This window comes from Salarias fasciatus, chromosome 4 (genome assembly GCF_902148845.1).
Source record: "Salarias fasciatus chromosome 4, fSalaFa1.1, whole genome shotgun sequence".
Classification (NCBI taxonomy): domain Eukaryota; kingdom Metazoa; phylum Chordata; class Actinopteri; order Blenniiformes; family Blenniidae; genus Salarias; species Salarias fasciatus.
Genome location: NC_043748.1, coordinates 3,670,584 through 3,692,628, shown reverse-complemented (window position 1 = coordinate 3,692,628; position 22,045 = coordinate 3,670,584). Strand labels below are relative to the sequence as shown.

The 22,045-nt window shown below is 43.4% G+C and overlaps 2 protein-coding genes across 2 annotated transcripts; one reads left to right on the top strand and one right to left on the bottom strand.

The window, feature by feature from the left end:
• Window positions 1-652: 652 nt before the first annotated feature.
• arf2a (ARF GTPase 2a) lies at window positions 653-6,746 on the bottom strand. Its single transcript, XM_030089657.1, has 5 exons — window positions 6,664-6,746; window positions 4,300-4,454; window positions 4,099-4,209; window positions 3,888-4,012; window positions 653-2,555 (listed from the first exon to the last, which is right to left on the bottom strand). The coding sequence occupies exons 2-5, from the start codon at window positions 4,442-4,444 to the stop codon at window positions 2,394-2,396; spliced, it is 543 nt and encodes a 180-aa protein (XP_029945517.1). The 5' UTR covers window positions 4,445-4,454; window positions 6,664-6,746; the 3' UTR covers window positions 653-2,393.
• Window positions 6,747-14,240: 7,494 nt separating this feature from the next.
• Window positions 14,241-19,220, top strand: wnt9b (wingless-type MMTV integration site family, member 9B). The gene is made up of 4 exons (XM_030089654.1): window positions 14,241-14,411; window positions 14,864-15,117; window positions 16,447-16,712; window positions 18,052-19,220. Exons 1-4 carry the CDS (start codon window positions 14,326-14,328, stop codon window positions 18,511-18,513), a joined length of 1,068 nt encoding a protein of 355 aa, XP_029945514.1. The 5' UTR covers window positions 14,241-14,325; the 3' UTR covers window positions 18,514-19,220.
• Window positions 19,221-22,045: the final 2,825 nt, after the last annotated feature.

Sequence of the window (22,045 nt, the reverse complement as noted above, 5' to 3'; positions counted from 1 at the left end):
GTGAACCAATGAGGTTTACACAAAAATCTGATTTAACATACAGAAGTAAATCATTTTGCTTGTCTACAAGACAGGATCTCAAAATATTTCATACGATCTGTGGTGTTTCTAAAATCTTCATACTCTCCTGACCAGAAAACGAACAAACCTTAAAATGACCAGATGCATGTATGTTACTTAGACGCTTCTCTTGTGTCCAACACCGTTTCAAAACAAAACAAAACAAAAAAGTTATGGTGAAAGATGCCAGACTTTATCTTGTATGGGCAAAAAGCACTTGAAGTGCTCCAAATTTTGTGGTTTGTTTTGTTACTATAAAATATGACTTTGCAAATGGCCAACTCTGCGCCAGATATTTGATAGTCTCCGTTTCATGTGTCTGAGAACTATTGGAATGACTGACAGGTACCACTTTAAACATGAGGTGTGAATTCTAGGGCATCTTACACAGAGGAGTGTCGAGGAGGATCGAAACACAAAAATATTCAGGTCAAATTGACACTAAAAACTATTGCAGACGCTCAAACCCTCACCGCTCAGTATAAACCAGCTGCTACATTAAATCCTGGCACGCTGTGACGTTTGCTTAAGCATGAATGAAAATTATGCTGATGAGGGATAGTAGAAATAATGTGATCAGAGTCGAGGCACAGCAGATGTACAATAGAAATCTTTATTATAGTGCATTTATCCGATGTTACAGAACAAGTTTTTTTAAAAAAGAAGGCGTAAAAGGTAAATAAGAAATACATATGCACATTACCATGTCATTTGTACAGAAACCATCCTGAAAATTAAAGCTTCACATCTGAACATGGGGAGGCAGAGGATGCCGAGAAGAAAAATACACTTTCTTATAGGATATTACATACACACTCTGATTTCTTGCTGTTAAACTGATTATGTCGCGGCTGTTATGGAAGTATTAGAATGAGGAGAGCCTTAGAAGATTTGCTTCCAGAGAAATATGTCAACTTCTAGGAAAACAAAACATGTGTCTCTTTTGGAGGTCACGGTGTGACCTTCAGAGTCGTCTCTCCGCTGAGCCAAGAGCGAGTGCTGGTAGAGCTTCTAATTTCATAGTGGTTGCAGGAGCTGGTGTGTGTGTGTGTATATGTGTGTGTGTTATTGCTGCTGGCTAAACTCATGCAACCTTTTGACTGTCTGCTGGTGAGGAACAATGAGGAGGGTTAGTGTGTGTTCACTGCAGATGAGGTTGTAAAGAGCTTTAAACACACAACGCAAAGCGAAAAAAGAAAAATATATATCCTGAAGCCTTTACAGTACAGACTGATACACCTTCGACCCAAATGTACCGTCAATCACTTCCCTGATGAGGAGATCGAGGGTGTGTGTGTGTGTGTGTGTGTGTGTGTGTGTGTGTGAGAGACCTTGCTGCTCCTGGATGAATGGAAACCTGAACACAGCGAGCAGTTGGTCCCCGGAGCTTTCTCCCTCGGCGAGGACGGCACACCTGTCACTTCGGCTCACGCTAAACTAAACCAGGTCATGTGTGGATCAATCGAACGCAACATCTAACCGAAGCAAAGGTACATACACGTAAAGAAAAGAAAAAATAGAGTATAAAGTCTACCAGTGAAAAAAAATAAAGAAATAAAGGCCTTGTGGTTGCAGCGGGCTGGATGGAGCCTCTGGCTGCAGCGACACTTACACCCCTCCACCCATGTAAACATGCACATCCACTATTATTGCCTTGTCTAAAGCCAAACAAATGGTTTCAACACCCATGAGAAGCATAAAGTCACCAGATTTAATGTCTATTTAACTAAAAGATACATTTTCTCTACAAGAATTGAAGATAAATTCTGAGCTCATTAACAGGTCCTGCAGCACACAAAGAACAGAAACTGCCCCAAGAGGTCATGTCTTTTTTTTTCTTGCAAACCTGAAATAAGTTACATTTCAGTCCCCTGTGCGTCTTCGCAGGGTGCATATAATCATGCTAAGCAGTTCTCCAAATGGCTTTCGATGTGACAAAGTAAATGCAGAACGTGAACCACCGTTACCTTTTTGGTTGTTCTCTTTACAGACGACGACGGCGCTCCACGCCTCGCCTCTGAGGGGCTCGGAGCCGACGCCACAGCAACGAGGCCACTCCAGAGCCGACTGCCGTTCAAAAGGCACAGCGAGGGGAGGGAGTAGGGGGGGGGGGCTCTCCCACTCAGCTCACACACATCCATCCACACAAACCCACACAGTACACAAGATGCAGGAAAAGCACTGGCCAGAGGTTCAATGCTTCGGAGGAAACGGAAAGAAAAGAGGAGAGAGTCTAAGACCAGGACCAGTGCAGTCTCCCAGAACACTGCAGACACGCTGACAGGCGGGGGGAAGGGGGGGAGGGGCAGGGGGCTGGGGGGGCACCAGGCGCATCATTTCGCGCTCTTCAGCTGGACTGAAAGCCAGTCCAGGCCTTCATAGAGACCGTCCCCGCTGGTGGCGCACGTGGCCTGGATGTACCAGTGGCGGTTGCGCAGAGAGTGCAGGCCCAGCTTGTCGGTGATCTCGGCTGCGTTCATGGCGTTGGGCAGGTCCTGAAACAGCAAGGCGGCTTTATCAGGGCGAGGCTCAGATGCTGGGCTGAGCTGTCTTACACTGCAGTCATGTGACTCGCTGCCGAGGCCGACATGTGACCGCAGTCACATGACGTGTTGGGACTCGTCATAATTCATCTCCCTGAACCTGCACTGGCATTTTAACCCAAACTGGACTCAGTAACAGTCCACCTGCTTACTGACATGTCTCTGGAAGCTTTCTGACATGATGTGACAGAAACAAATAACAGTGAAATAACATCCGGGACTTGTGGCTCCAATCTGGCATCACGTGTGGGTAAACCGTCAGACACACCCTGCATATTATGAAACTCTCACTACAGTCAACATCTGAAACTGAAACAAACAGACGGCACCAGCCATGGCCGAGTTCCTGATCAACAAACCAGCCTGATGAAGTGTTATTAATCCTTTGCTTCTAAGACATGATCAAAATGAGGATTCACCTCATAAAGGCTGTTATCAAGAGCTTCTACTGAGAGAGACTCCATGACTTCTAGAGTGCAGGAGATATTTTATGATGAAGTTTTAAATCTCGAAAGCTTTGAATCCATTATTAAAGGAGTGGTTTTTCTCACCAGATTCCCCTGCTGAGTTCTGTAAAATGGTGTCAAATGACAACTCATCAAGAGTGTTTCCTCACTCATCACAAAAAAGAAATGCAAACACAGCATATTCTATGTCATCTGCAATAACAGCAGTGCAGCTCAAACAGAAACATTGCCCATTAGAAGGTCCATCAGTCCTGAAGTTGTCTAATCAGGAGCATTTAGGTAAAGCTAAATGTTTCATGTGACTCAAACCATATTCTATAGAATCTTAAAATCTTATGCTAATACCTCAGGAAAAGAGATGAAACGGACATTGTAGGTTGAAATTAACATTAAAAACAGGCAAGAAACACTCACTTCTCACCTTTTGTTTGTTTTTCATAATTCTACTGTCTTCAATCTAAAGAAACCCAGAGGTTCAGGTCATGAGGGCACAACGTCTCACGCTGTTCACAAATTGACTTCGGCCCCATTTACATAGCGCTTTCAAGGTAAAAACCAAACCTTTAGCTCATTTTTGTTTTTTCCATTTACATAACAACGGTGCCCGGCGCCACTGAAAACGCAGCTTTTAAAAAACAGCTCCCAAAATGGGATTCCTTTTTGAAAACACTCATTCTCCATCTCTGTAGAAACGAGGCGGAGCACCACAGCCATAGCTAACAGTTCCTCTGGTCGTATACGGTACTAATAGATGGACAATAACAATTCTGGCCTCCACTTGTTGTATAAACGGGGCCCAGATGGCTCCGTCTCTCACCTGTTTGTTGGCAAACACGAGCAGTGTGGCATCTCTCAGCTCGTCCTCGGCCAGCATCCTCATCAGCTCCTCCCTTGCCTCGTTCACTCGCTCCCTGTCGTTGCTGTCCACTACGAAGATGAGACCTGAAAAGACAGTCAGGTCTGTTAGATGATGGCAGATGCAAGTCTTCACCCGATGGTGGCCGACACTGCATGACGGATTCTTTCACCTTGAGTGTTCTGGAAATAATGTCTCCAGAGTGGCCGGATCTTGTCCTGGCCACCGACGTCCCACACTGTAAAACTGATGTTCTTGTATTCTACTGTTTCAACGTTAAAGCCTGCACACAAAATGACAGAAGAGGGGTCGGGTCAGTCTAATGGCAAACGCAGAGGGATTAGTTCCTTTAATTACACAACAGATTATTTACCAATGGTGGGAATGGTGGTGACAATTTCTCCCAGTTTGAGCTTGTACAGGATGGTTGTCTTTCCAGCAGCGTCCAGTCCGACCATCAGGATCCTCATCTCCTTCTTGCTGAACAAGAGTTTAAAAATACTATGAACGCCCCCCATCTTTTCTCACCTGCAGAGGGAGAAACAGTCATGAGTTACGCTCCACAGAACTACAATATGTCTTGATGAAATTGGCTGCATGCTTGGTATTCATGTCCTTTCTTGCAGATCATAATGAAGCCTAAGAGAAGCATTCCGGACTGTAAGCAGAAAGCAGATCAGGCTGGGCTGGATTTCCCTCAAAGAGGCCTCATCAGGTAAATCAGACTGAAGTTTAACCTGCACCGCCGCGACAGTTCAAGTCGGCAGTCCGGTTCAGCTGCATAGTAGAGCCAATCTTCACTAGTGTAAGTGTTACCTGCTGCAAACGCTGCTCTGAATGAGGAAATTCATGCTACAAAGAAGAAATGCTGGAGTCTAAATCCAGAGAAAGCATTGCATTTCTCTGATAAATGACAGTGGTTTTGCATTTTGATCTAGCTTTAATGTTATTTTTGTACTTAATTGGGATACATTTTCCCCCTCTGTGTTAACATAGCTGAATTTCTACTTAACTGAGCTTCTACTTAACCAGTAAAATATTACAGTGCCTTAAAAATAATTGCACAATATGAGGTCCACGAGCATAAATCTAACTTGTTATGACATCCATCGCCTCATACTTTCCTTGAAAAAGGGCTAAACTATCAAATCCACCAATGACATTACTAAATTTAGATGTTGTATAAGCCGACACATGACATGTCCCTGCGCGTTTTCACCTGCTGTGATCTGTGAAGGTGAAGACTGAAAGAGATAAGCATCAGTGAGGAAACAATCTTCTGGTTCAGAGCGCCAGAGTAACTACTGAATCATTATTTGTTTTTGGGAAGGTCAAAAATTATTCCAAAAACCTACACCGCTCCTCTCAAGCCACAAAGGCAACATTGACTTTGCATCACACTGAATGCCAGATGTAATGTGCCACAAACAACAGCTTCATTACAGGATCAAACTTAAGAAAATAACAGGTGCCTAATGCAAGTGAGCCACAAGTGGTTTGTCTGGTTTTGACAGGAGAAATAAATGAAATATGTCTGACAAAGTAAATAAATGACTGAGTAGAAAAGCTGCCGTATCTCTCAACAGTTTCACAGCGACAGTGTGTACTTGTGATCAGCAGCTGAGAAACACTATATGGAGGGAACACTGGAGGCACAAGCAGCATCACATGAGGAGTATGTCAAACTAACAATTAAATTACAGCTAGTATAGAAGGTGATGACAAATTGCCAATAAATTAAATATAGAGGCAATGTAAAGGTGAAAATTATCTGTTTTTGATCATATTTGGAGGTATTTAGGCAGAAATTTCAATCCAAACAGTAATGATTTTCCATAAGTTTATTTTACTGAACATACCATTATTGTCACTCAAAAAGAAAGATGAGGTCATGATAAGTACTAATTTAATTTTAACTTCTAATTAATCTGTATGTCCTACTCTGTGTGGAGCGACACTATGTCATTTACAACAAAATATTTACGAATTATTTCATATAATCTGAAGTGCACGTCCAATGAAATTAAACCATAATGAAAATGAATACTGCCACCACTTTAAGTTAATTAAAAATAGCAAAACAAAGAGATTAAAAATGTCAGCCGGTACTTCTAGATTGCGCAAACGAGGTCGCGGCTTATCACTCAGGAATTAAAAACTCCCGAGGCGTCTCCTCATTAAAATGAAAACTTCCGCAAACAACAATATTATATTGAAATACACGTAGCTGAGGGTTTAAATAGCATGACAAAGGGAGAAAGAGCACGATGATGCAACGATTTCGTTATTTTTAGACGTATGTTGTAAATGGAGCTGCTACGGAAGAAAATCTGAACGTGATGTGACAGCTTGTTGACGTTAGCTAGCTAAACTACTAGTATCCCTACTGGTATATTTTCATTAAAAGCAAAGAAAAGAAGAAAAAAAAGAAAACCAGAGACTGACGGTCCAAATTAAAAATTGGACACTCACTGATTTACATATTTAAAACCACGTTTTTTGTTGAAGTGGCAATTTGGATGAACAGAAAAGACGTGAACAAACTTCCAGGGGAGCTAAAGTTGAAGTGCTAAGGAAACAGCTAAGGAACTTTACAGTGCCACACTCTGAGGTTCAATAACTCTGAACCGAACCCAACACAGAGCGCGTGAGCGGCTTTTCAATGGCACGCTTACCGAAGCAACACACGCATATCGAAAAAAAATGACAGTGAATGTTTCCAAAAGTGCATTTTTACCTCTTCCTGAGCTTCTCGATGCTTCTGCTTCTCTGCTCCGAAACAAAATGGCGTTTTCCGGCGTCGTCGTCTTCTTCTTCGTCATCACCTCGGACCTTCTTCTTCTACCTTTACTCGACGGCATTGAAAAACATCAAATTGGCTTATTAGCGCCAGGGATTTTGTGAGGCGTAAACTGGAATTACCTCGTATTTACACACGTGGATAAAATTGTTCATGCCTCTCTGTAAATAAAACCTGCAGTGGTCATAGAAACAGCTTAAATCTGAAAATAGTAAGAATAAATACCATTTTAATGAAAATCATCCAATAAAACTCGGACATTACTTTTGAGTTGTGATTCAGAATATTCCGGTAAGAACATGCTTTTAAAATCTATATTTATTTAAAAATTCCTTAAAAAATTGCCTTGTAGATGCTGTACATCTGTTTGTGTATTTTGCTATTTTTCAATAAACTTTTTTGTATTCATTTTATTTTCATACCAACAAGTTTTTTTTTTGTTTTGTTTTGTTTTTTTATTGAAAGGTTCAAAATAACTTGTTACTGTACATAATAACCAAGCTATTTTTAACATTCACAGTAAAAGTTGAAGAAAGTCAAACAAAAACAAAAGAAAAGAAAAAAAGAAATAAATCAAACAGTTGAAAGACAAAACAAAAAAGCAGAATTAGGGCTGTTTTTTTAATCGTAAATTTCGATTAGGTTAAGCAACCTATATGCATATTTACTCTTCATTGATTTGAGGGCATTTGTAAATTATAAAAACTCTGAAAAATAAAAAATCTGGGCTGTATCCTTGTGAATTTACATTTATGTATAAATGATTTACGTGAGAATGCAGTTCACCAAAGAGTCAAACTCTTTGTTCTCACCAACAAAACCAGAAATAATATCTTTCAGAAGAAAAGGTTCAACAACAATGTTAGTATGAAGCCCGTCATGGGTGTCTGTCCATAGTGGATCAGTAAAACTGCATTGAAAAAATAAATGAGATTCCACTCCTCCACAAAACACACACTCAGACACATCAAAACCAAATCACTGCTGCAAAAACACACTGGAGGAATACACATCATTTAAAACTTTAAAATATAATCATTTTGCCTTTGGAGTAATTGGATATTTTAGATGTTTTAAATGCAAAGAATGTATAATGTCCCTTGAAAAAAATTCATCAATAGAATTATGAAATGATGACATACGATGAGAAATTTGCTCAAACATTATCCTAATTTTTTTGTTGTCGATTTTAATAGACACGAGATCACAGCCTTCCACAAAAAGATGCGGAAGATTTGTAGTGACAACTACAGAATTTGAAAGAGTGCCACTGATTAAACAGCATCAGGAATAGCTCTTGTTATACAAGTGGAAATTTCTGGCTGATATTTAAATTATTTTTTTTATACAGAAATTTTCATGCGACATTATGAAACCTTCTTGATCACCAAACTGAATAACCAGACATTTTGACCCATTAATTCCTTATTGTACAGTGATTTTCTGCTGATTTTCCAAACAACTTCCAAACGCCCTTATTCCTATAACAGAATCCCAGTGATATAAAAAAAAAAAAGTCATTTTCAAAACCCAGTGATCCTTAAGAGGAGGAGCAAACAAATCGCAGACCAGTTGTAACATGGGAACAGAAATTAACCAAAAAAAGCAATTCTGGACTTTATTGTGTCATTTGGTTTAAACCAAGAGTACTGCTTACAGCCAGGAAACTTAAAGCGCCATGGATCTAAAATAATGCTAAGTTGTGGTTGCTACAAAAATGAGATAAAACAGGGTTGAGAAAATTGGAACGACCCTTAGGAGGGCATCTATCCAAGTATTCAGAACTCACTTACCTTAAATGTCAAAGGTTTTGACCAATGACCCATTGTGGACTCTGATTATCTGTTTCGGCACACGGTACTGGTGTTTCTCTTAAATTTTAAGTGCATTACACCCACACCCCCATCATATTCACACTGAAGAAGTGCAAACAGAGCTCCTCTTCAGGAATTATATTTTCAAACACACACACACACACACACACACACAGAGCACATCAGAGCACAGCGTCTACCTTTGGCCAATCATCTTTTCATCAGCAGTGACTGCTGTGTGATGTCTCTCTTACATTTCCAGGACTGTGTTGTGTGACCTTTGCCATCACAGGGCTTTTGAACTGGCCTCAGCAGTAAATGAAAAGGAGGTCCGGGTGAAAATGAAAAGAGCGTCTCAGAGCAGACTCGTCCGTAAACTCCAAGCAGACTCTCTGGAAGACATTAACTAGCGGTAGATTTCTTCTTTTCTTTCTGCTGAGAAGTTTCAAGGACAGTCTTTAGCCCACATATTACACGCTTTTCCTGTGCTGTTGTGCTTTTGCACATTTCACAAACTGTTGTTGCACTTGTTTTACATTGAGATTGAACATATCAACAAGCCATGATATTAATGACATTTCCCTTTTTCTTTTTTAATTTTCATTTCTGACACAAGTGCAATGTATTTTTTGTCCCAACAGATCTCCCCGACAGCGGCCAGTCTGGTCAGATACTGTCAGGAACACAGACGAAGTGACCCTCTTCTCACTGGGATCGCTGCCTCATCAAATCCTTTCAAAGACAAGAAGGCCTGTGTGCTGCTTTGAGGAGACACATTTTGTAAATTGTGAGAAAGATCAACCTTTTAGAGCACTTTTTTGTTTTTTTTTTTTTTTGAGAAGCAGGATTTTTATTTGGGACTTCATAAACAACATGCACAAAAAGAAACGGCAATTTTAAAAACAAAGTGTGGCAAATCAGGTCAAAATTTTGTATGAGAACACAAAGTGATACAAATAAAGACAAAAAAAGTCTAGAAAATATTCAAAGTTGAAATGCTGGTTAAAAAAAAGTTATTTGTGTTTGGTTTAATGATTTCTTCATTTCTCCACATTTCATCCAAACAATCTCTTCAATTAAATATCACTGATCATCATAAAACACACGATCAGATCAATTATCATGCTTAGCAACCAGACAGATGTTGGTTTGCCTTCTTTCTCTGGCCAGTCAAAATTTCTTTTAGGTCAATTAGATCCATTTTGATCTAATCAACTTGAAAATATAACAAGTTTTAGTGAAATAATAATGAGCTTGAAACTGATGTATTTCATATTTGGGGTCTTTTTAGAGTCCAAATTACACAATATAGGACATGAGCTCCAGAGCCATGTTGTCAATCTTTTGCAGTGATCCAGTGAGAAATACCACAAATTCAGCTGGTTAATTATTTGTGACTTTTTTTTTTCAACAAATTATTTCATCACGTGGATGACAGGTAAGAGTGTTTTACACTGATTACGGTGTGATATATAAACAAATACTCTCTTAAAATGTTGTCAACTGAAGTGCAGTGGCAAAATATTTAGGGCAGAAAAAAAAGAGAAATTGGTATTAAATTCAGAATATGAGCAGAGGTTTGAGACTCGACAACCTCCCATTTGACTGTCAGTTTCAGTGAACGGGGCAGCTCATCAGCCTCCTCTTTTAGAGCACTTTTCAACCTGCCGGTCGGCCATAGCAGCAATTTCACATCTATAAATCCAGCCAATGATTAGGATCATAAATTTTTATTGACAGAACAGTTTAATGAATGGATTATTCAAGTATTGTGAAAGCGACTTTTAGATATTTACACCAATATATAATAAATACACAAATGAAGTGAAGACTGAAATTTCTGGCAAAAAAAGAGTTATTGAAACTAACTCTGTGTGAAATATTGTCACTATTAGCGTGCATGTTTTAAATGGTCTGAATATCTAAAAGAATTAGGGCAGAACTGTTGTATGTAGTGTGACTACAAAATGCAAGAAATAAAGTTGGCCTTGGTTAATAAGTGCTGCATAAAAAAAGGCACAGTCTTTTCATAGAAACATCCTTGGGAAGAGTAAGATAAAAAAAAAAACTTTTGGTTGCACCAACACACCTTCACTTCTCATACATTGGAAATAAAGTAAAGCCAGCAGTGGAGGAAAATTCACAAAAATCCAAAGAAATGGTAAAGTATGATAACAAAAACTTACTCCTGAACATCTGTGTTTATGATTAGATTAGATTTATGAACCAAATGACTCCAATACCTCAACAAGGCAGTTTGGGTCAAGAAAGTTGAACAGAGAATGAGATGCTTCAGGGTTTGTTTATTTTTTGCTCACATTGTCACTTCATCTTCTGGGCCTCCAGACCTCCACGACTCCACTGTCTGAGGCTACAGCGAGAACTCCAGCCTGCACGCCCATCACCCGACTGCCATGAAGATTGAGGCTTTTAATGAGCGAGTTATTGGCTGTGGAAAAAAAAAAAAAAAATAACACCATTAATCTCAGGACAAAATCATTTGTCTTGATGAACAGTTTTGTTATGAGGAAAGTTATGATTCTCACACAATGAGATTTCATCTGAGAATTCTACCACATGACACAGCTGTGAAGCATCTGTAAAGCGAGTCACTGTGCTTCGTGGGCTCCAGCTGCCTTCGGCTGCATCTCATCCCCACCGTGGTCTATTTGCTGAGCCGCCACTCCAGCAGCGTCTAACTCCTCCTCTAAGCCATCTCCCTGTCTCTCTGCAGCTGGTTCGACGCCCTGCTCTGCCGGTTGTTGTGGCAGAGTGATATTTGTCCAGAGTGACATTAACTGCTCCAACTCTATACAGGCTTCAGGCCAGTTAAAGTTCTTCTTTGACTCCACTGGAAAGTGTCTGGATCTGGCTAATTTCCTTGCACGGAGCTGCCAGGCTGTGTTGTCCTCAGTCACATAAACCAGAGCGTGGCAGACCTGAAAGGACGAAGAAGTATATGACGTTCAAAATATGGAAAAGTGCTTTGAAATCTTACGTTAACTAGATCGACAAATCTTCAGGACGAACCTTTGGCAGCACATTAAGGACACAACGAGCAGGAAGGTGTGAGATGATGTTGGCTATCATCTCCCATGGCAATGACAGCAAGCCACTGGCCTCAGAAGGTGAAGGGCGAACATCTGTGGAGGATGAGTGGCCAGCAGGGAGCAGGCCGAAACAGATGTGAAGCTCACATTGACTGAAATAGTCTTCCTTGATCTCTTCCCATGTCAGCAGCTTAGCAGCAGTAAAGTCAAGGAGCGTCTTAGCAATCAATCAAAGACAAATCGAGGATTGTTCAGCCTGAAACAAGCTTTCACTGATTCCAAAAACTGCTGCTCTGGTGATTTGGGATGTGAAACCAAAGACTGCCTTCATTTCTTAAAAAATGATCTTAGCCAATTCATTTTAATCGTGCCATTAATACATTTTATATCAATTTCCTTTCCTAATGTAGATGTAGTGTGTTTTCCTTTGCCATCATTGTATACTAGTTTAATCATACTTAGGAATTTTTCTCCAAAGCCAAATAGTTCTAAAACACTGAAGAGAAATTTGTGTTCAACTAAATCGAACCCTTTAAAAAGTCTACAAATAAAACCCTCTTCTTCAATTAAATGTTTGTATTCCAGTTGGTCAAAGACTAGTCGGATATTATTATGAATTGATCATCCTTTTAGAAATCCTGATTGTGTGTCTGAGATCATTTGTGTAATGCCAGATTTTAGTCTATTTGCATAAATGTGACTTAAAATTTTGTAATCATTACTGAGCAAAGTTATGGGTCTAAGATTATCAAATAGTTTAGGATTTTTTGCCAGGTATGGGTATCAGAGTAATTATCCCTTGCTTAGTAGTTGGAAGAGTTTGGGATTCCGAATTTTCTTTTAACACGTTAAACATCAGATCTTTCATATACTGATAGACATGTGGAAAAAAATTGCTGGTTAAGCATCAGAGCCAGGAGATTTGTCTAAAGCTAAGCTCTTCATAGCTTCTTCCACTTCGTTCATACTGATGTCTGTCTCACAAATGTTTTTAAAACAATCATCAAGGTTGGGGATCCATTCCTTAACGTGCTCAAACAAAGCAGCAGCATCTGGGGATGAACAAGAGGAGGAGTACAGCGTAATGTAGAATTGGAAGATTTCCTGAGGTGAGCCATCAGGACTGAACCATGTGTAAGTCTGGGAATCTGGGTTCTTGCTCCACCATACAACTTTCATGTTAAACACACTAGAAAATTCCAGCAAAACAGGATTATAATGGTGATTTTGGTATTTAGGAGGAGATCTATAAAGCCATGCTTCCAGTACCATATTATAATCACCTCCAAACAGCAGGTTTCCAGTAGGGAATCTATCACGTAAATCTGTTGTCATTTCACTTCAGAGAACATATTTTTGTTTTGGTTGAGATGGTTGTATCCATAAATATTACCCAGGATCAGAAATTCACCATCAACTTCAAGTACACAGATTATCCAGCGACCCAAAGGATCTCCTTTAGTGGACAGTTTTTCCAGGGATGTTATTTAAGAGTATAGCGACACCTGCTGACCGGTTTGTGCCATGACTAAAGTAGAGAAAGAACTTGTAAAATGAAGTAAACTGTAAAATAACATTTACCTAAAAACAGAGGAGCTTTGAGTGCATCAAGGATTCTTTAGCTGACATTATAATGTATAGTAAAATTAAGATTAGATGACCTAATGTGAATGTGACTCTACCTTCAAGAGGAAAGAAGAAACACATTTGTCTCAAAGCAAAACTGTCTCCGACAAACTTTTCTGCAAAGTTTACATTTAACTGTAACTCCTTAAAAAATTCATGTGGCTTTTGACACAGTTCCCTGTTTTGTAGTTGCTTATCTGAAAGTGTATTCGTATGATGTAATGGGAATCATTTTGTTATCAAAGTGACATTTTGATGGGAGAGTCTCAATTTGATGTAGATGTGAATGGTTTATTTCCCAGTGCTGTGTTTTATTTGCGTGTGTGTAGAGTCTTGACACAATGAGCCAAGTTTTGCAAATCATGTTCAAGCAACGGACAAAAACTGTGAAGGGTGACAAGTGGTAGTGTTCAAATGTGTAACGTTTTTGCATTAAATTGAATTTAGCAAAGGCTGTAATGTGTGTAAAATACATTTCTTGCAGTTCCTCGGTGTTTTGTCCACTAGATGGAGCTCCGTTCAAAGTTGCGCTTTCCTTTCCTCTTTTTTTTTTTTTTAGTAGTCACTGTCGCTTCAAACGAGTTGGAGAACAGACCTTGATTGAACCAACAGACTTTATGGTCTCAAGTCCTTTAATTTCAGAGGTCTTGGATCACTCAGCTCTCTTAACATTATGGTTTTCTTGATTTCTCAGTGCTGTTCTTTAATTTGTTTGCATGGCTTGGCAAGTTTATTCACCCTAATGGCAATGGTTAAAATGTAATAACTTTCATGGTAAATGCAGAGGGCTTGTGTTTGTGCCTTCTGGATGGATAGATAGATGGATTTGGTCGATTTTTTTTTTCCTTCTCTGTCCACCTGGGTGGCGTTACCGTGGGAGGGAGGGGGCGCACGGTGTCGGAGGCTCCAATGAGGGCGCAGCAGGATGACGCACCGAGAGTCCTGCCTCCCTCCCGGCGGACCGCTGGGCCTGCCGCACCGGACTGGGACTCTCGCAGCTCGTCGGGTCCCCCCTCCCTCCCCACACTTAAAGAGAAGCGCCGATCGGACGGCACGGACTTTCTCCACTGAAGAATCAGCGAGATGAGGAACGGCGCCGACCCGGCATCATGCGCTCCAGGCTCCCGAGGACCGCCTGCCTACTGCGAACCATTGCACTCTGCATCCTTCTCTCTCACACTGCAGCTTATTTTGGGTCAGATTGCTTACATTTTTATTTTAGATATAGGTAGAGATACACTGTTATTGATTAAAGTTGGAGGTCCACCATAACTTTACGCGCGCCAAATTACGCACGCGTAATAAAGTACTTGATTGTTGTTAGAAAGTTTATTTCCCAGCTCTGTTGGGAAATAAACAATATTATGTTGTGTTATTGGGAAATAAGATAATATTTACTGCGTGTCGTTGCTTGTGCGTTAGAATTTATTTGTACCTTATTAAGAAAAATGCATTGCTTTTTCATTTTGACGCATCCGATAAGAAATAAACAAAACTCAAGAGAAAGACAAAATTATGTGACATTAAAGTAAGATCAAATAAATGGCAGGAAGAAAAAAATAATTCTTAGACTTTCTTCTTGCTGTTTTCTGGAATTTTGTCTCAGTTTTCCAGCTTTCTGAGGCGTTTCTTGACTGTGTCCCGCAGGCTGACAGGTCGGGAACCCCTGGTGTTTTTACCGGGTCCCTTTTCCAATGAGGCTCCGACGGGGAAGGCTCACCTGAAGCAGTGCGAGCAGATGACTCTGACCCGGCGGCAGAAGCGGCTGTGCCGCCGGGAGCCCGGCCTGGCCGAGACGCTGCGGGAGTCGGTGCGCCTCAGCCTGCTGGAGTGCCGCTACCAGTTCAGGAACGAGCGCTGGAACTGCAGCCTGGATGGCCGGGGCAGCCTCCTGAAGAGAGGTGAGGATCAGCAAACCCTGCTGGTCTTTGCTTCAGTTTGATTCGTTCTGATGTTAATTTAACTCATGTGAGACAGGTGCATGTCTTGATTAGGCTTTTAATGGCTTACATCTATTTAAAAAAAAAAAAAGAAAAAAGAAACGTGCATGAGCTGAACATAGGCTTGCTGCTGAAACATGTTTATACACACACACACACACCTGCAGTTTGTGGCTACATGAGATAAAGCAAGAAAGCCTGGTGGGGTATTTATTTTCCAGTTACACTGCAGCATGTTTGATTTTTTTAAAAAAGAGACACCTTAACATAACATTCACACTGAAAGTCACTGAAGTTGTTTTTACGTTTAGAATTGATCTGTCATGTAAGTTCACACTGTGCACCGGAGAAGAGTTTATATCAATATAAAGTGTATTGAGGGTATTTTTCCTAATCAGCAGTGTGAATATACAATCAAAATATTTTGTATTTCAGCCATTTTTAGATCATTTAGTGGAATTAAACCTTTTCCCACAACGTATCTTTAAAGATGCATCATATTGAGTTTTTCCACTTCAGCTGTTTACTAGATATTTGAGCATTTTTTAATGGTTCAGTTTAGTTCACCTGTGCAGAGCAGCACTGTTTGGAATTTTAGCTGTTTTAGTTGTGAACTCTCTGTCATTTGGAGAACTGCTCCTGGACTTGCTGCAGTGCGTCTTGTTAAAATTCCACGCTGCAAAGTTTACCTCCCTAAACCCAGAAAATGATTTGAACTTCTCGCTGAAGAGGCCCATTTGGATATTCCACAGAAGTATTGATTTGGACCGCCGTGCTGCACACGGCTCAAAAGCCGCGCGGCACAAACTGCTTCGGGCTTTCAGCATATGGATATCAGTGTGTGGGAGAGCATGAACAGGTCAGCACAGAGGTAATGAGGGAGTAGAAAGCCAAGAAATGCGGTGTGGTGGAGCGCGCTCTTGCCCTGTGGTTATTTTTATCTCGGGAAAGTGCCCATTCCCAGAGGAAAAGGGTGGCGTGATTACCCACTTTCATCTGGGAAAATCCTTCCTAGTCAAAATAATAATTAATTGGATCAAAATATACCCTGGCCATGGCTCTGAGTGAAGCAAATAACAGTGCAGGAGTAATGGGAAAGGTCAAGGGGAGGAATTATGACACAAGAGGAGCTGATGTTGTAGTAAGCCATGACGACGCAGTGAGCCCTCTGTAAACATCTGGCCTTCGAGGCTCAGTCGGAGGTGTTGGTGGCCGTGAATCACAAAGCTTCACGCGTCTCTGAACCCGCAGGAAAGAGCTGAGATCACAGCTTTTCATGTTCTGTCCCAGCGTTCAAGGAGACGGCCTTCCTGCTGGCGGTGTCCTCTGCGGCGCTGACCCACGCGCTGGCCAAGGCCTGCAGCTCGGGCCGCATGGAGCGGTGCACGTGCGACGACTCCCCCGGCATCCAGCACCGGGAGGCGTGGCAGTGGGGCGTCTGCGGCGACAACCTCAAATACAGCACCAAGTTCCTCAAGAAGTTCCTGGGCCAGAAGAGGGTCAGCAAGGACCTGAGGGCCCAGGTGGACGCGCACAACATCAACGTGGGGATCCGGGTGAGCGTCGCGGCAACACCGGCGTTCCGCGGCAAAAAAACAAGCAGGATTCTGCTGCTTTTGGAGCCCGGGGCGACGAAAACACTCCTGCCGAGGCCACAATTAGTGCAATTAGCTGGGCTGTGATTATACACAACACTTACACCTCCGACACGCTTCTGCGCATCGCTGCTTACAAAACTCTAATCTCCACTTGTACATTTTTCACGGTGCCAGCCAAACAACCCCCCCCCCCCTTCACCCCCCCTCCCTCTCTCCTACTGTCCGGGGCGGATCTCGTCGAGGTAGTGCAAGTGAAGGAGACAAGATGGCGGCGGCGGGATGGTTGGAGCCAGGTGTTTTCAGGCATGATAAAGCTTGCTGTGCGGGCCGACAGAAAATTAGAGGTCTCCTGTCGACTGGGGGGGCGATTATAACCGTGGCCTCTTTTTAATATACGAGCAAGCATTTTTTTCCACTTACTGGATCACTGTGCTCTTCATAAATCCAGCTAATGTTCATAACCACCACTGTGTGGCTCTGGAGCAGGAGGGGCCCCCGGGGGTCCCACTCCTATCACTCACACCTAGACTGAAAAAAGAAAGAAAGAAGAAGAAACAGCAACAGGAAGAAGTTTATCTTATCTCATCAGTTAACTCTTTTCCTCACTTTACGCCGGGACGGTGGCAGTGTGAAGTGCTCATCTCGCAGTAATGGAGCCCTGAAGCCCCCTGGGGGGGTTCATACCTGTAAAGGGAGGAACTGAGCAGAACGTTTCGACCCAGGAGTCGCCCCCTGGCTCTCTCTCTCTCTCTCTCTCTCTCTCTCTCTCTCTCTCTCTCTCTCTCTCTCTCTCTCTCTGACCCCTCTCTGGCCTCCGCCGAGACAGCGGCTCTCAGCCCGACTGATCGAGATGCGAATCCCAGCGATCGCGAACCGTCTAAACTTATCCGTGTTTAGCGTGAGCGTTCCTGTGCCGTGAGCACGGCGAGGAGAGGTTCCGCCGCGCCGCCCCGCCCCGCCTCGGGCGCACGCAGCCAGTTTCAACACATTGAGGTAAAGAAAACGGCGGGGAGCTGTCCGGGTTGAGAAATGCGGGGCGGATGAAATACAGCACGCCCAGCAGTCCCCCGCAATCCATTATGTCAAAATTTTTGACTGAGGTGAGCTGAAGGCTCATATCCGCAGACGGCCACCCCTAACCCCCCCCCCCCCCCCCCCCCCCCCCCCCGCAGGAAACGCTCCCCCTCTGTCCAGATCCACCTCCCAGATAAGAGGCAGGTAATGAATCAGACTGATGGAACTGACACTTTTCTCTCTCTCTTGTTTTTTTTTTTCTCTCTCTTCACTCCTATCTCAGGCGGTGAAGAGCGGCCTGAAGACAACCTGCAAGTGTCACGGCGTCTCCGGCTCCTGCGCCATCCGGACCTGCTGGAAGCAGCTGTCCCCGTTCCACGACACCGGCCGGCTGCTGAAGTACCGGTACGACACGGCGGTGCGGGTGCTGAGCGTCACCAACGCCGCCACGGGGGCCACGGAGCTGGCCAGCCCGCGGCGCCACGGCCAGAGCCTGCGCACCACCGACCTGGTCTACCTGGAGGACTCGCCCAGCTTCTGCCGGCCGTCCCGCTTCTCCCCGGGAACCGGCGGCCGGACCTGCGCCAAGGACACCAGCTGCCAGAGCCTGTGCTGCGGCCGCGGCTACAACACCGCCATGCGCCTCACCAGCCTGTCCTGCCACTGCCAGGTGCGCTGGTGCTGCCACGTGGAGTGCCAGACGTGCGTGAGGGAGGAGGAGGTGTACACCTGCAAGAACCCATGAGTCCCCTGCCGGACCTCGCGCCGCACGCCGTCGGTTATTCACTCGGCGTTTCACGTTCTCTGACCGAATGCACTGAGAGCCCGCTCTTCTGGGAGCGAGGGCAGCGAGCGCTTCGTAACGCAGGTACCGGACTGGACGGGACGCCGCCGGCAGTGCGAGCTCTGGAACCCACAGTGACTTTGTTGTATTGTCGTCGTCCTCCCCTTCATTTGACTATTTATTGTGCCGCTCTCGGAGTCCGTTGTACTGCTGCTTTTACACTTTAACTCTTTTGAATCAAGTGTTGCCCGAGGGCTGGAAAAGGCCCTGAAAAGGAATCCACCTGTCTGTCTGTCTCTGTCTGCTGTGTTGGATTTTCTGCTGCGGAGAACTCGGTTTTCCTCTCAGCCAGAAAAAGAAAAAGAAAAAAAAAGCACTTAAGTTGCTATCGCTATATATATATGATACAAAACGTGTATTTAATCTTTAATAAATATCAAGTTTGCAGAGAGAACCACTGGAATTTGTGAGAAAACATTGTAACTACATGCATTAACAGGGTCACTGTGTAAAGAGAGAGAAAAAAAAAAGGAGCCGAGTTTCAGTTGATCTTATGGAAATGTCTATGGAAATCTCCACATGTGGACTAATAATGTGTGCAGAGGAGAACAAAGGCAAACACGCACTGTCTTTCAAAACCACTTTAAAAAAAAAAAAAAGCTACATTAGTCAACAAAACCAACCCTCATCTTCTCATTTTTTGTTTTATTTTTTACTATTTATACCAGCACACATTCTACTACACTTTTAAGTTTAAAATTGCCAGACCGAAGCGTTTAGTCTTCTTAGTCATCCACATCTTTCTCTCTTTGAAGTGGGTCAATCACGCTCCTTATTCGCCCCAAAATGGGCTAATCAAAGAAAAGCGCTGTTCTTCCTCCTCTCGTATCCAGCTTTATGAGTCCATGTGTGCGGGTCAAAAGTGCACGTTGCACCCAGAAGGTTCATTTTAATTGGCCAGTTGACTTTTTTTTTTCTTTCTTTTTTTTTCCCTGTGTGATTCTGAACGGTGTATATATGATATGAATATAACTCACATCGGGGCTCCAGGCGTCTGACAACGTGGAATCGTAATTTTCTACCTCACTTTATCTTTTGGCAAATATCAGTGAGATTTATGAGCTATGCAGAGTTTTTTTTCTCTTTTTTTTCCCTCTCTCTCTCTCTCTCTCTCTCTGTAGATACGTTTTTCCTTCTTGCGTTTGTTTTAAGCATCAGATTTGACATGTTTGTACAGTCCTGTTGAACTGGTTACTCAATATTTCAAGAGTTAATTTTTTTTAATGAGTCATTGTTGCTTTGCATTCTTATTTAAAACAAGATGAATAAATGGATGCACATTTGTAAGACCTTATGTGTTTGCGGTGTGGTGTTCAGTTGCATGCCATCACACACACACACACACACACGCAGCAGCTACACCTGCCTAAAAACTCTCCACGCCGCATCTGTTGAGCGCCAAACCACTTCCTCCTGCCGCAGCCCTGCCCTGCTGTTTCCTCTGTAAACGCTGCGGTCTGGCTGCGTCAGCCTCGGGCCGGCAGGTGTTGTGCCTTCGGGCCAGTGCGGCGGCCATGATGGCGGTCCTCCTGATGCCTGCGACCAGAGCCGACGAGTCACCGGTGACCGTCGTACAGGCATCTGGGCCTCCGAGTCACCGTTAGAAAGTCCTAATCGGCCGCGCGGGAACAATGATGAGGGCGCTTTACAGCTCGATTATCCCTGAATCACAACTTTCCACTGATTGGTGAGGCATCGGAGCGGCGGCGGCGGCACACAGAGGGCCATTGTACCGGGGTATTTACCCCGTGTGCTTTTGATGTCGCTCTCTAATTGCTTTGATTACACATGATTATTCCTTATTAGAAGATCAGCTCCAGGCCTGAAGCAGCGCAGAAAATTAGAAGATCATTTTGCAATGACTTTTAGAAAAAGTTCAGTAACCTTAAAGGTCCTTTGTTGTGCCTGTACAGGTGTCTTTAGAGCCATGAGTATAGTAATCTCACTGTTTGTGGGAGTTTAAGTAATTGCTTACATGAAAAATACAATATGAGAGATTAAAGCAAATAACACTATTTTCAGCTATTATCAGCCCAATAGGTATATGTTTAGTTACTTCACAGAAGAACAAACAGTTTAAGAAATGTTTCTATTGCATCTCAGAATCAGACATGGGTGCTTTTTCTTTTCTTTTGCGTTTTACTGTCTAAATAACTGTTAACAATCATGTCTTACAATGAAATCCTGCTTTGAAAAAAGCAAAAAACATTCGCTGTGACCTGAAAGTTGAACTCTCTCAAGATTCGACACACTTTCAGAAAACAGGATTGCTTCTTTGCGAAGGACAATAAGTTGTCTTGGGAGTTATTTTGCCTGTGTGAGCCTCTCCTCGCATCCCCGGCTAAACTCATTTCCCCTCTTCGGCAGCAAAGCCGGAGCTTTCGTTTCAGCCGGGGGTGAAGTGCGTCAGCATCTTTCTGTCGGCCGAGGTCGAACCAGTTCATGTGTGCAGACGGCCGACCGGCTCGCCACATTAACCCGCGATATTATAATATCACAGATCAATATTTAACTTTTATTCAGCATGAATTCCTCGAGACGGAGGAGTGTGTCACGGGGACGTGAAGGGGAGGGATGAGGATGGAGGGATGAGAACGGAGGGATGAGGAGGGATCGTCCGCGGCCCCCGGGAGGCCGATCCCCCGCCGCCGCTGTTGTTGTTTTATAATGAAACTCCTAAAGCCTTCATTTCCCTCGCTCCCCTGAGCGGAGGGGGCTGCTGAGTCCACAGCCGGATTCGCACGCACAAGCCCCGAGGGTGGAGGTGGAGGTGGAGGTGGAGGTGGAGGAGGTGGAGGACTGAGCAGAACGCCCAGCTACCGTGTCTGTGCCTTTGTGCACACCTGTGGTCACTGCAGCAGCAGTGTGTGTGTTTGTAGTGGGTTTTTTTTTTTTTTTCCTGTGCGGGTGTTTGCCACAGCCAGGATGCTACCTGCTGTCATCCAGAGACACATAACACAGGTAACACTATCTCCCCAGGCCCGGTTCAGGTAGAGGTTACTATGCCAGGCACACTCTGATCGATGAAGACGGATTAGAAAACCACACATATCTTTAAAAAAAAAAAAGAGATATTATCCATAGCAGCTTACATAGCTTTCAGGTTTATACATCACTCATTTACGGAAGAACAGTCGATGCTAACTGAAGCGTGGAAAGCCGGGCAGATTCCTTCCTCAAGGACACGGAGCACAGGCCCGTCCTGCAGCCGGAGCCCGTGAGCAAACCCCGGGTCAGACATCCAAAAACGGAGGTCGATCCCCGAAATCGCGCCGAGAGGAGGGGGACGGGTCTGGCAAGGGGGGAAACGAGAGGAGTGAGAGCGTCGGAGAGTTGTGAATACGGCATGGGGTAGGAATCTGGAATGTGAAATGACTAATGCCGTTGCTCAACCCACAACAAGAACATGCACCGCCTGGAGCTACAGCCAGGC

Excerpts from the sequence above, each read along its gene's own strand:
- arf2a (XM_030089657.1), bottom strand. The coding sequence starts at position 4,444 with ATGGGGGGCGTTCATAGTATTTTTAAACTCTTGTTCAGCAAGAAGGAG. Across the intron at positions 4,210-4,299 it reads CACCACCATTCCCACCATTG|GCTTTAACGTTGAAACAGTA; the intron begins GTAAATAATCTG and ends TTTTGTGTGCAG. Across the intron at positions 4,013-4,098 it reads TTATTTCCAGAACACTCAAG|GTCTCATCTTCGTAGTGGAC; the intron begins GTGAAAGAATCC and ends CTGTCTTTTCAG.
- wnt9b (XM_030089654.1), top strand. The coding sequence starts at position 14,326 with ATGCGCTCCAGGCTCCCGAGGACCGCCTGCCTACTGCGAACCATTGCA. Across the intron at positions 14,412-14,863 it reads CACACTGCAGCTTATTTTGG|GCTGACAGGTCGGGAACCCC; the intron begins GTCAGATTGCTT and ends TGTGTCCCGCAG. Across the intron at positions 15,118-16,446 it reads GGGCAGCCTCCTGAAGAGAG|CGTTCAAGGAGACGGCCTTC; the intron begins GTGAGGATCAGC and ends GTTCTGTCCCAG.